This window comes from Tenrec ecaudatus, chromosome 1 (genome assembly GCF_050624435.1).
Source record: "Tenrec ecaudatus isolate mTenEca1 chromosome 1, mTenEca1.hap1, whole genome shotgun sequence".
Taxonomy (NCBI): Eukaryota; Metazoa; Chordata; class Mammalia; order Afrosoricida; family Tenrecidae; genus Tenrec; species Tenrec ecaudatus.
Window position 1 is genome coordinate 148,518,000 of NC_134530.1, and position 12,839 is coordinate 148,530,838.

The 12,839-nt window shown below is 42.8% G+C and overlaps 1 protein-coding gene across 5 annotated transcripts in view; it reads left to right on the plus strand.

Moving 5' to 3' along the window:
- Positions 1 to 868: 868 nt before the first annotated feature.
- Positions 869 to 12,839, plus strand: part of MAGI3 (membrane associated guanylate kinase, WW and PDZ domain containing 3) — a 261,291-nt gene continuing 249,320 nt past the window's right edge. For 3 of the 5 annotated variants that reach the window (XM_075559534.1, XM_075559539.1, XM_075559549.1), the window contains exon 1: positions 870 to 1,687. In XM_075559534.1, coding sequence (XP_075415649.1) covers positions 1,372 to 1,687 — 316 coding nt within the window. In that variant the 5' untranslated portion in view covers positions 870 to 1,371. Of the gene's footprint in view, positions 1,688 to 12,839 lie in introns of all 5 variants that reach the window. The other 2 variants (XM_075559542.1, XM_075559545.1) reach the window with 2 other exon arrangements.

A 12,839-nucleotide genomic window follows, 5' to 3' on the forward strand; every position in this document is an offset into this window, starting at 1 on the left:
CTTCCCATCTAGCACGACTTTTATCTGACATCAACTCATCATCATCATCCTATCAGCTGCCAAATGTGAAGAAGCTTCTAACCTCTGGCAGCCACTGTTCAGACATTTTACATTTCTCATTTAATCCTCACAGAATCGTGATGGGGCAAGTAAGTACAACTGTCTCTATTTTTTATTCGAGGATGCTGCGGCTCAGAGAGGTCGCCTAACTTGCCGGAGGTCACACAGCAGTTCGGTGCAGGACTCTTATTTTGCCTTCTATCCACCAGACTCTGGAGATCAGGCCTCAGTGGCACAGAGATAACATCTGTTGGATGAACGAATGAACAATAACCAAGAAAGGAACTACCCTGCAGGTGCCGCCACCTCGGGCACAGACTGTAAAGTCTTCTGCCTAAGAACACCTCGCTCCCTCCAGCGCCCAGCACGGGATCCGAGACTCCGCCCTCACGTCCAGCCACGCCTCTAGCTCCGGGAGTTCAGATCACAGCTTTCCTTGGTTCTAGCCGCTGTGCGGAGGGCCTCGCTCGGTGCAGCCACCTCGAGTCCACTCCACTCTTCTGCCCCGCCCCTCCGGCCACCCTCACGCTCCAAACTTTTTTCTACCCTCTTTAAACTTCAGTCATTCTAGTACCCGCCCCCTCCACTCCCACCGACCAATGGATGGAGCTTGTTCTGGGGGAGGGTCCGCCCCCTGCCCGCCGGGGCCCAATCCCCGGCGTGGAAGTCGAGTGCTGGGGCTGGGTCCCCAGCGCCCGGCCTGTGACGGCAGCGCGCCAGGCGCCGCGCGGCGGGAGGGGGCGGGGTTCTGGCGAGGGCTGGGCGAGGGCGGGGGAAGGGCCGAGGGAGGAGGAGGAGGTTGCGGCGGGTTTGAAAGCGGCAGTTTCCTGGCAGCTCGGGCAGGCGTTGGTCTTGGAGCTCCAGCTCCGCAGCGGCCGCGATCGATCCAGCGGCGGCTCTCCGCGCGCTTCTGCGCGTCCCCGACGGATTTTTCCCGTTCCGGCTCCTGCCCGTCAGCTCCCCGCCCCCCTGCCTCAGCCTTTCCCGCCGCTCGGGCGTGGAGCCCAGGGGCCAGCCGTCGGCGGTGACCCCGCCCGAAATCCCCTCTGGAGCCGCCGGGGGACCATTCCCCTCGCCTTTCTTCTGCTTCCTAGTCCCGGGGGTTCCTCTCGGAACCCGGCCGGCGCGGGGCGGCGCGGCCCGGGGCGGCGTCCGGGGGGCGTCTCGGGGCTCGCAGCGGCCGGGCCGCCGGCGGGCTGTGGTGGGGGCGCCGGGCGGCCAGGCCCCCCCGGCCGGGCTGACCCGGGGCGGGAGCGGCGCCTCGGCCGCCCGCCCGCGCGGGGGCTCCCCCATGGTGCAGCGGGCTCCGGGATGTCGAAGACGCTGAAGAAGAAGAAGCACTGGCTGAGCAAGGTGCAGGAGTGCGCCGTGTCCTGGGCCGGGCCCCCGGGCGACTTGGGCGCCGAGATCCGGGGCGGCGCGGAGCGCGGCGAGTTCCCCTACCTGGGGCGGCTCCGCGAGGAGCCGGGCGGGGGCACCTGCTGCGTCGTCTCGGGCAAGGCGCCCAGCCCGGGCGATGTGCTGCTGGAGGTGAACGGGACGCCCGTCAGCGGGCTCACCCACCGGGATACGCTGGCTGTCATCCGCCACTTCCGCGAGCCCATCCGTCTCAAGACCGTGAAGCCAGGTACGCGGCCCTGCCCTTGCGCCCGGCGCCCCTTCCCGCCGCCCCGCGGGCCCGGGGCGAACTGAGACCCGAGGGGGTGGCCGACGCCGGGGAGAGGGGAGAGCCCGTGGCAGTGGTGACTCCCCTTTTGCCGGTGGGGAAACTGAGCTCTGCCTCGGGCTCTGCTGCTCCGCGAGCTGCCGCGGAATTGCAACCTGCACTAGCTTTGCCTAAATCTGTAGCCGTGCTCTCCCACCGCAGACGAGAGTTTGTGACCAGAAAAAGCAGCCCTTTCCTGCCCTCCTTTGTGGAGAAGGTCCTTAGCAGAGAAACGTTTTCCGTGGCCAGACTCTTAGGCATCTTGGAACAGGGAAAAGGGTCCTCAGTGGGGAGGCTCTTGGGGCCAAGGTGAGCCACCTAGTGTACCTGGTAGTGCTCGGCTGCTTCGGCGTTTCTTGCCCACTAGCCACGTCTCGGAACTGACAGCCCAACTGGACCAGTCCAGGTGGTTCAGGTGACTGGGTCACAAGCGATCTGTGATGTGTGACCGAGCGGCGTGTCCATGCTCGGTGCTGTAGCATAGCATATGGGTTTGTAGGCGCCCCTAGGTGCCTAGTTGAGTAAAAGCATTTGTAGAGCTCTTGGTTTTGCAGAATTTTGTTGAAGGGGTGGGCAAAAAGAACCCTTGTTTCCCTGGTGTCTTTTATGCTAGTACAATCTGCTGCAGAGCACGTTACGTTTATGGCATGCTTGCCAAAGCATTGATCAGGCTGCACACAGTGTCTAGTAGCCTTCGTGTATTTTGTCATCCGCAGCACTGTTGGTTGTTTCAGCACTAGTAGAACGTTGTTGTGTCTTATGAGATGTTGTAGGAGAGAGAATTATGGTTACAACGTTATTAAAAACCACACTATTTTTTGGCTGAACGTGCTCTATTTAATGTGCCATGCATCCAGATATAGTGAGCTGCTTAATTGTGGCTTGTACTAGAAATCCGTCTACCTTTTCACCATAAAATACTAGAAAAACCTGGAGAATTTAATAATGTTATTTTCCTCACTTTTTTTTTTTTGGCTTTGATTTTCCTCAGCAGCTCTCTTTAGAATGATCTCTGTAATAGTTCCTGAGCCTAATCAGAACTGGTGGTTTGTGGTGCAATATACATATGTGTGTGCATGGAGGATATAAGTACACACACTCACATGGCCCTATTATCTCGACATTTTTATCCTACAGTCTACTGTAGCACACTCAGGTTAAGTTTATTAGTTTATGTTTTTAAAATTGTTACCAATTTTTTAAAAAAACGTTGACAAAATTTTTACATCCTTTTCTGTACTGAATTGCTGGGGAATTCCAAAATTTTGTCTAAACTTAAATTTATAGAGTCTTATTTAAAGGGTTCTGAAAAGACATTGAGGTTATAATCTAGCCAGTTTGTAATATGCAAAATAGCATACATAGAGCGTTTTCTAGCTTAGGTGCCATTTAGTTCAAATCCCATGAGCGAAGGAATAATGAGAACATCTGCACCATTGCCTTGTGTTTTGTCTTCATTAGTTGGGGCACAGATGAGGTTATAGCTGTTGTTTTCAGAAATAGGTTGAAAGTTGACAGATTGATGAGGAAGCTGGTGTATTTCTAAATTACTGTGATTTTTGAAAACTGGGGAGCTAGTTCTCTAAAATCAACCTGTTCTGCGTGTTATGCATGTTGTCACTCTTCATATCAAATGCTAGGGGGTGATTTAAGATTCAGAGCATGTGTTCAGTGATATTAACTAACTGCCATGACAGTAGCTAACTGTGGTGAATACACATTTCATTCTTAGAATGTAGTTGATTTTTTTCATAGTAAAAGCAGTTTTATTCTCTTGACAACCAAAGAGACTGTCCTACTTTAAAAGTTTAGTTAAAAAAAGGGAGTACTCTACATCCATGGATACAGCACATTTTATAATCATTAATAATAAAAGTTCTGAGTTGTACTTTATTTTTTAAAGATACTCTTAATTCCTAAAGTAAGCTACTACATCTGTGTCATCTGAGATTAATATTCTTGTTCTAAAGCCAGTTGTAGTTATAAATTTTTAATCACTTACAAATAATACTCTTAGTTTTTCAAAAAGCCTCTCGTTAAAGTGTTACTTTCCATGGCTTTCTTAAATAGCTTTGCTTGAAAGCAACATTTATTAAAAGATTGCAACGTTTTTTCAAGTTAAACACAGACTTTAAATGTTAGAAATTAAGAATTTGAAGAGTTTTTTTTGGGGGGGGGGTCGAAATTCATAACCTAAAATCGGCTTAAGTATCATCTCCAGTGGAGACAACGATTCTGTAGTGTTGTGATTAATTTTGAGAAGGTGGGAGATATAAAGGGATTTAAAAAGGAACCTTCACTGCACATTGTTTTTTCCCTTGTGTCTAAAATTTGTGAGATGAATGCCTTTTAAAACTTAATTAGGTATTTTAAAGTATACTTAGCATTTCTGTCTCTTGTCATGACTAGTAACTATTAAACTATTCGTAACATATCATTTAGAAAGTAGCACAGTGTGAAGGTAAATTTTAACCATTTCTGCAAGAGGTAATAGTAGCAGGAAATGATCTCATTGTGTTCTGATAGAGTCCTAGATGGAAGGATGAGTGGGACTGAGGGTAGGACTGCGGCAGCACTGTCTTCCTAGCTTTCGCATCTTATTCGATGCTGACAGGAGCCCAGCCCAAAGCAGCAGTATCAACCAGGTGACTGAATGGAGTCCTTTTGACATTAGCTGTCTTCAGCTTTGATTTGGGGTTTTGTATATGTTTTCTTCTTTTTGCTGTAACCCTTAATGGATCATTGGAAATAACTTTGAAATATGGTTCCTAACCTGAGACTTTCTTAAGAGAGTTACAGATTTTTAGTGTTGCGTGTTGCCATTCATACACACGTGGTGCTTAGCAGTCAATACTTTTCCTGCTAGAATAATTCTTTGTTCCATCTATGGCTTGGCCCAAGTTAGCTCTTTCTTAATTATGAAACTGCCATTCATTTTACTGCATAGAGAAAAGTTATCTCTCACATTTGAACTTTGTCTTTTCCCAGTAGTGAAGGAAGTTGAACTTTGGCCCTCTGGTGAAAGTGTTTCATTATATAGCCCTGTGACCAGGATTCATTTCCTTGATTTTCCTTCAGAATATGTTCTTAAACAGTTTCTATTCTGATTAAAATACAAGTTTCATTCCCTCCCTGTTCCCCTAATTTTGCAAACTGAATGTACAGAGTTAGATGAACAATATAAATATTTGTTTCTTCATATTTCATTGGTGGTAAATTGGTAGATTTCATTCCAGAGATTAAGTATTGATGCAGTCAGTACATGGACTCATCACACACTGCATTCAACAACCGTAGGTCTCTGTGTCTAGAGATGAAACTCATGAGAAACAATGTTCAAATTTGTTTAAACAAAAATTCATTTGAAACTGATCTTGTGGGATGCTAATTGAATGTAGGTACAAGTCTTCATCATATATGCTTTGGGACATGAGATTTTGTTAAAGTGGAGAGACTCCTAGAAATACATTCCCTGTTGTAAGCGAAACCGCTGGATATAAGGAATGCTTGCTTTAGGCAAATATGACAATTCTGCGTCTTTCTTCTCTTAATCCTTGCATCTTTTTGTTGGTTCCTTTGGCATAGTAGATCATGTGGGGCTTTCAGTGAGTTTTGCTTAGTAGTTGTAATGTTTGAAGAAGGGAGGGGTAAGGGAAATTAGAGTTAATTGCTAGCCTCCTGGATTTGTAGTAAATTCCTCTTTATCTTTTTTTCTTTAAAGCAATAGAAACTAGGGGTTGGGTGGGGCAGCACCTTTGTTTAGGAAGATAAAAATCAAACTTTAGTAAACCTTGAGTTTGAAATTTACCTTACTTTCTAAAATTTGGTGTCCTTCTCCCCTCCCAATCTGTTGGCCTTCGTAAGTGGAGGCTCTAGAACCCGAGCCTCTGCTGATGATCACCTCTGATTTCTATGGCAAAGAGCCCTAGGGATGGCCTGGCTACATGCTTTGAAAGGTCAGTGATTTGAACCCACCAGCTGTTTCCTGGGAGAAAAGATCTGGCAATCTGCTTGGGTAAAGAGTCGAACCCAGAAAACCTGCTGGAGCAGGTCTAGCTTGTCATCAGTGATGGGTTGCCCTGAGTTAGAATCTGCACAAACCATCAGCATAGTAGTAGTGCTCTTGTTCATTTAGATTTGGGGACCCTCCGGGGCTCTTTAATATTGTGTTTGTTTATTATCAGACTTTTTTTGTAGAAGCACCATCACCAAACATCTCGGATCAATTAATTTTGCTCAACGTTGTAGTACATCATTTTGGTGGTTTTATTGCCCCTGCCCTTACCCACAGGCTTCTTATCATTTGCAACTTGTTTGGTAAAATTGTATTTTCCAGAGTTGATTGATATAGATATTCTTTAAATTTTCAACATCTTCATGGTTCAAACAAATATTTAACATTTGGCCCTTTCAACTTATATTTTATTTCATCTGCACTAAAACTGATTTTCATGGGAAAAAATGCTATTTCCTTTAGGATCCTGGGATGTCCTTTATAAAAACATCTTGTTACGAGAGGCCACTTTTAGTGATCTTTCCCCCGTCTCTACTGTATCTAAAGTGATGGAAAAACAATCTAAGTGTGTTCAAATACCTGGTTTATGAAGTTAGTGCATAATCTTTTCAAATGACGAGTTTAATATAGCTCCTTTGCAGTTTCACTCTTTAGTGCTTTGTAAATATTGTGGGCTTTTGCTATTTTGGGAAAGGAGTCCCTACACGATGCAAATGGTTAATGGGCTTAGCTGCTAACCGGAGTTTGGAGGTGCAGGTTAACCAGAAGCACATGGGAAGAAAGGTTCTGTAGACTACTGAAGAATGCGTCAGCGAAAACGCAAGGGGCAGAGTTCTACTGTGACATGGGGTCTCCATGAGTCAAAATTGATTAGACAGAATTGGCTAGTGTTTGAGAGGGTGTTACAGCAGAAGTGTATCTTTTAAGGGTCACTTCAGTGTTGTCTGCTGATTTCAATTTCACCTTTTGGTCATGCATGACAGGTGTTTTGGTACTGAAGACTAGAACTGCTTCCTTTTTGAGTAATGATTTATGTGTGTTTTCCATCAGAAAATTTGAGATGCAATCTCCTTGAGATACTACATGCTTGTAGGGCCAATGATTGCCCTGATTTTAAGACTGCTCCAGGAGGTAGTTTTCAGTAGCTGGGAAGTTGGTGTTGTGAGAGACTTGTTTGTGGTAGAAGAGTAGCAATTGGGTTACTCTTCTCCTTGGAGAGCAAACATTATTAAGAATGTTTTGCAAGGTGCTTATTTTACCTCATGAGGGAACATAAAAAGTCCTATTACTCATATCTTATCTAGCACACATTCATTCCCCCAGCGGGCATGTAATGGGTCTCTCCCCACAGGCCAGCCTCGAGCTAGCCTTAGGGCTGTGTCAGAGAGTTAGAGAGGGCACTGCCTTCAGGGAGCACATAGTTCAGTGGAGCTTCCGGATTCCGAGCTAACAAATACCTGACTTCAGGATTTGCCTTTGCTATTCTCCCAATATTTCAAATTCTTTAGATAAACTGTAATATGCATTTGGGTGAAAAACAGGCTGAATTAAGTAATTGCCCGTGGTTGTCAAGTTGCATATTAGGAAAGACTTAGGTTTTTCAAATCGAAAAGGAGAAAAGCAAATACCAACAAAAATTCTCCTTAACAACCACCACTTAAATTGTCTATGAAGTACAATAAGTAGTCTACCATTTTTAGGAAGAGCCCTATATACTTACTACATTTCCAGCCTAGCCGGAACGAGTGGCTTTTTTGTTGTTGTTGAATACCAGATGATGTAGTTTGTTTACATTAAAGAGATAATGTTTTTTAAAAGATTCAGTATGCATATCTTTTAATTCAATGAAATTACCACCCATCTGGATATGCATATTGAAATTGCCTAAGTTAGGAGTGTGTGTGTGTGTGTGTGTGTGTGTGTGTGTGGTGAAAAAACACGTCCTTCTTTTTACAAATGTCTAAGTAAAGGTCCTTGCCACTTTATTTTCTCACTCCCCTGGCTGCGGGCGGGGACTGTGAACGTGTGGACGGGGGACACAGGTTTACTGGATGCAGCGATGGTCCTTTCAGCGGCGGGCAAGTAGACGAGGAGAAGCACTCGATTGTCTGCCCAGAAAGCTACGACATGTAGCCCATCTTAGTGGCTTTTGTGAAAACAAAAACACCCACATTCTGTAGTATAAATGCATGAAATCTGTATTATTGGATAATTGGAAAATAGAGGGGAAGTCATATTAATTCTTTAAATGTGTAGGTAATTCCATTTTGAATCGTCTTCTGTAAATTTGTTTGTTTTAATTTCTAGTTTGAAATGTGCTTTCTTCTGGAAATGAAACTGTGAGGGTGCTTAGATGTTGTTACTGCCTTTGGCCTTCTTCAACTCACAAAGGAATATTTGAGTTTTTCCTTTAACCCACAGTGTGCCTCAACTACTTATTGCCTTTATTGGTTTGCTCTAAGGCTAATCGGCTTTCCTGGGTTCCTGTGGAAGTCTAACCAATTTTATGGAAAAACACAAGTTGCTATCCTAGTAAAATTGGAATAGAAATGTTTTCCAACCTTTATTGTGTTTCTTCTTTTGTTGTAATCATAGATGATTCACTTTCAGTGAAAAGAGATGAGGCGATGCCGTTATAATTCCATTTTCTCTTACCCCCAGCAGTTTTATCCTGATGCAGGCACTCAGTTGTATTACAGGGCCTTTAAGGGGCCTTTCCCAATGGACACCCCCCATTTCAATTATCCTTGCATTGCCGGGAGGCATGGCCTCCATTCTGAGAATTATAATTTGACCTGTGACATATCTAAATATGAAGGGACTTAAAAAATTCTGTGAAAATTCATTATTAATAAATCATAAGTATATTATAAATTATAAATCCAATTATTGACTTCTTTTTTTAACTGAACTTTTTAAAAAGCCCCCTTATACTTAAGAGAGGACAGGCTGAGCTCATGGATTCAAAAGTGCTGTGTTTTATTAATACTTATACTACAGATATTATTTTTAGAGATTCAGTAAGAAATGTAAAAGGTTAAGCCAGTTTCCTAAGTGGACATTTCTGCCCCTTGGGGAGCACTGGGATTATCCAGGGGCTGCAAAAGCAGGTACCTACACTTTATCCTGGATGATAGGCTATAATACAAAGGTTTTTTATTGTCAAGAGGAATTGATTTTATGAAAAGGCCGTGGTAGGCTAAATGAGCTTGGGAATCTATGGTAAGCATTCTGCCAAAATTTCTTTGGAATTTAGTTTTTTATATTATGGAATTATATTTTTAATATTACAGAATTTAGTTATCTAGAAAGAACTTTTACTTCATATTTTCTAATAATGTTCTAATAATTAGGATCTATTCTACTTATGTGGGAGAAGGTCCAGGATTTCTACTCCCTTATAGAGTTACAGTGTTGGAAACAGAGAGGCAGTTCTTCCCTGTCCTAAGGGTTGTTATGAGTCAGTCTCAACTCAATGGCAGTGACTTTTTTGTTTTCTTGGCGCGGGGTAGGGGGTTATTCTCTTTAGAGGCTTTTGGAGAATGCAAAGTGTTAGATTGAATTACATCCTTTCCTCTAAGTAAAGCCTCAATGAAATGTTTTGACAAAGCGTCTACAACAGTGGACTAAGCATAGGAACAGTTGTGAGAACTGTGTAGGACTGGGCAGTAGTTTGTTCTGTTATGCATAAGATCAATATGAGTGAGAGCAAGGAGGGCACCAAAGAACCAAATGCCTGTGGTTATAATCCTATGTGGAAATGGGGTTCTCTTATGTTAATGAGCCTGGGTTAGTGTAGGGCAGTGGTTCTCAACTTTCCTAATGCCACGGCCCTTTAATACAAGGTCATGTTGTGGTGACCCCCCCACCATAAAATTATTTTTGTTGTTACTTCATAACTGTAATTTTGCTACTGTTATGAATCGGACGACCCCTGTGAAAGGGTCAGTCAACCTTCAAAGGGGTGGAGACCCACAGGTTGAGAACCACTAGTCCCGGGTGTCTTGAGGTTATCACTGAGCTATGAACAAGATTAAACGAGCTGGCAAATCAGAGCCAAGGGAGTAAGATAGATGCCAAGACCCATGGATATCTCCCAGGAACCAGGAAGCAGAAGCTGAAGTCACAAGAACCTTCCTCCAGAACCCAGAGAAACCCTCAAACCAGAGTTCAGCATTCCTAAACTGTGAGAAAATAAATTTCAGTTTGTTAAAACCACCTTGTGATAGTTCTGTTACAGTAGAACTAGGTAACTAAGACAAACAGTAACTGATCTACTTAGTTAAACCTTTCTGGAGTCTTAGCCTCTGCTTCTATTTGCAGAGAAATTTAAACATAGAAAATCACCTTGTTTCAGGGAAGTTTTTGAGAATCTGCGCTGTATCTCACAGTGGTTGTTTTTAACTTTTCATTGTGATTTAGGTGAAGGCTTACAAAGGAGATAATCAGTTTGGCATTCAACAATTTATATACACATTTCATTTCAACTTATTTATTTCATTTCCACTTCCTCCCAATGTTTTCTATTTCCATTTCTCCTCTCCTGCCCTGTCCTTGAGGAACACTGCCTTTTTGATTTTATTTTCTGATTGACCTGAAAGTTGACTAAGGGTCATAGTCTTGGGCCCCCTCCATTCTGTCTGACCAATAAACCTGGCGCTTTTTTTTTTTTTTATGATTTTGAGTTTTATTCTACATTTTTCTCCCACTCTAACCAGAGCCCTCAACTGCGATCCGTTGCAGCAGGTGGTCGTGATAGCAGGACACCACCTCTTTCATTTGGTCTCAAGGTTAAGGAGAATGATGTGTGACATCTTTTAGCTCCTTTTAATAGTTCTTTCCATTGTTTTCCATTTTTATCACTATGAGTCAGCATCAATTGGATGGCAGTGACTTTGGTTTTTGAAGTTCTTCCCTTTGGCTGGGGAGAGACCAATATTTATACCTTTGATGACTATGCGCAAGCTTTTAAGACCTAAGTTGCTTGCTACTCACCCAAGTAGAATGTGGAACATTGCCTTTAAGAATTGTGTTATGTCAGTTGAGTTTGGTATTCCCTGAGGCTCACAGTGGTTCTGATTGGGGATTACATAGGATTAAAAATGGAGTTTTACTATATATTAAGACATTTAACAGAATTAGATTGATGAAATGAAAATGACTGTAAAGGGAGGAAAAAAGTATTTTGTAAACAAATGCTTTCTTTTCTGAACTTAATCACATATAATTAAAATCAAATGGTTCCCCCCTTCAATAAACTAACTTTAAAAATTCACTCTCAAGGAATAACTTTGAAGAAATATTACTCTTTGGATATGGTTACCAGTTTATAACAGGTGTCATGTAATGTATAACTAGGATCTCAGCAGGAGAGCATTCACATGTCAATTTTGCATTTGTAGGAATTATTTCTATAGCAAGTGACAGAAACTCAACTGAGACTAATTTAGGCTAAGAAGAAATTTATTGGCTTGCGTACATGAAAATCCAGGCATAGATCAGTAACAGCTAAATTCATGTCTCAGTTGATGGGCTCCAGGACTGTTCCTTGGCTGATTTCCTCCTGGATTGGCTTCCTTCTTAGCTTGGCTCTTAGTGTAGCAAAAAATGCAGCTCCGAAACCCTCCCCACCCCACGTCATACTGGGTCCTCTAAACTTCCCATCTCTCTCTAGGAGTCCAGTAACAATCTCAGGCAGGGACTTTGGCCCTGTGCCCATCTCTTGGAACAATCACTGTGGAAAGAAGACAGTGGGGTGCCAGGATTGGTCAGGCCTGGATATGGACAGCACAATGTGATTAATAGGGTTTCAGAACCTCAGGAGCTGAAGGGGTCGGGGCATGGTCTCTCAAAGGAAGGGATACTGCAGAGACAGCAAGCACTGCAGGAAATAGCCCCCTTTAAAAACATTTAATCTCTCCCACTTTGAAACCAACAGCAGTACACAGTTTCATAAAACTCTTAAAAATATATCAACTGCAGACTAAAACAGGCACTGATTTTATGCAAACATTATCATTTTTGATGTTTCTCATCCAAACTCACTTTTAACTAAAAGCTGCCTCTTTTGTTTAAATGTCATGTTAGTACCTTAATAGACACACTTTTAAAGTACTGCTTATAATTTTCAATGTTATTTGATTTTGTTCCATCACATAAAAATTTTATAAATCAGTACTGCTTGTTCTTAGGTAGATGGAATGCTTTTGGGACTCATTTAATTATCTTTAGCTTGGAGAAGCAAGTATTAATCGAGTTAAACAATATAGTTTTATAAACTTAGTATTACCCTACCAAATTTGAAAATGAAATCTTAAACCAATTACTTTCCAAAGTGTTTTGTTAAAACAATGGTCCTTAAGTCTAAATCAAGACAGCATCATTATATGCATTTGTTACAGGACTCTCCAATAATACTTTTAAGCCATGATCTTAAAGAAGTAATATAAAAAAACCCCTCTCTAACTCTTTGAAACGTGGTATCTGTTTAATCGTGCAAAAGTTATTTGGCAGACATTATAGAGCAGAATCTGAGCACCTTTGTCTTGCGTTTTTCCTGCCTTCAGTGGGAGCCAGAAATACTTGGATTAGCAGTAGACATTTGAAAGAGAAGGGCCAGCGCTATGAATACCATGCTGTACTATTTTTCCATTACTATTGTATGCCAGGAGCCTTGGTGACATCGTAGGTTATGCACTGAGCCACTAAGCACAAGGTCAGTAGTTTGAACGTGCCACATTTTGTGGGAGAAAGGTGAGACAGTCTGCTCCCATGAAGAGTTAGTCTCAGAAACCCACCTAGTTCTGCCTTTGTGTCCCATAGGGTCACCATGAGTCAGAATGGACTCTTTGGCAGTGAGTTTTGTTTTGGGTCTTACTGTGTTCATAACTTTAATTTTGGAACCAGAAAAGCAATGGTTTGAATGTCAGTGTTCAGTTTATATATGACATATGGTTGAAAGTTTACACTTTTTCCAAGTATTGTTTTATAGTTGGACCTTTAGTGAATATTTAATGTTGGTAGGCTATTAGTAAAACGTACTTATTGTGCATGAAGTTG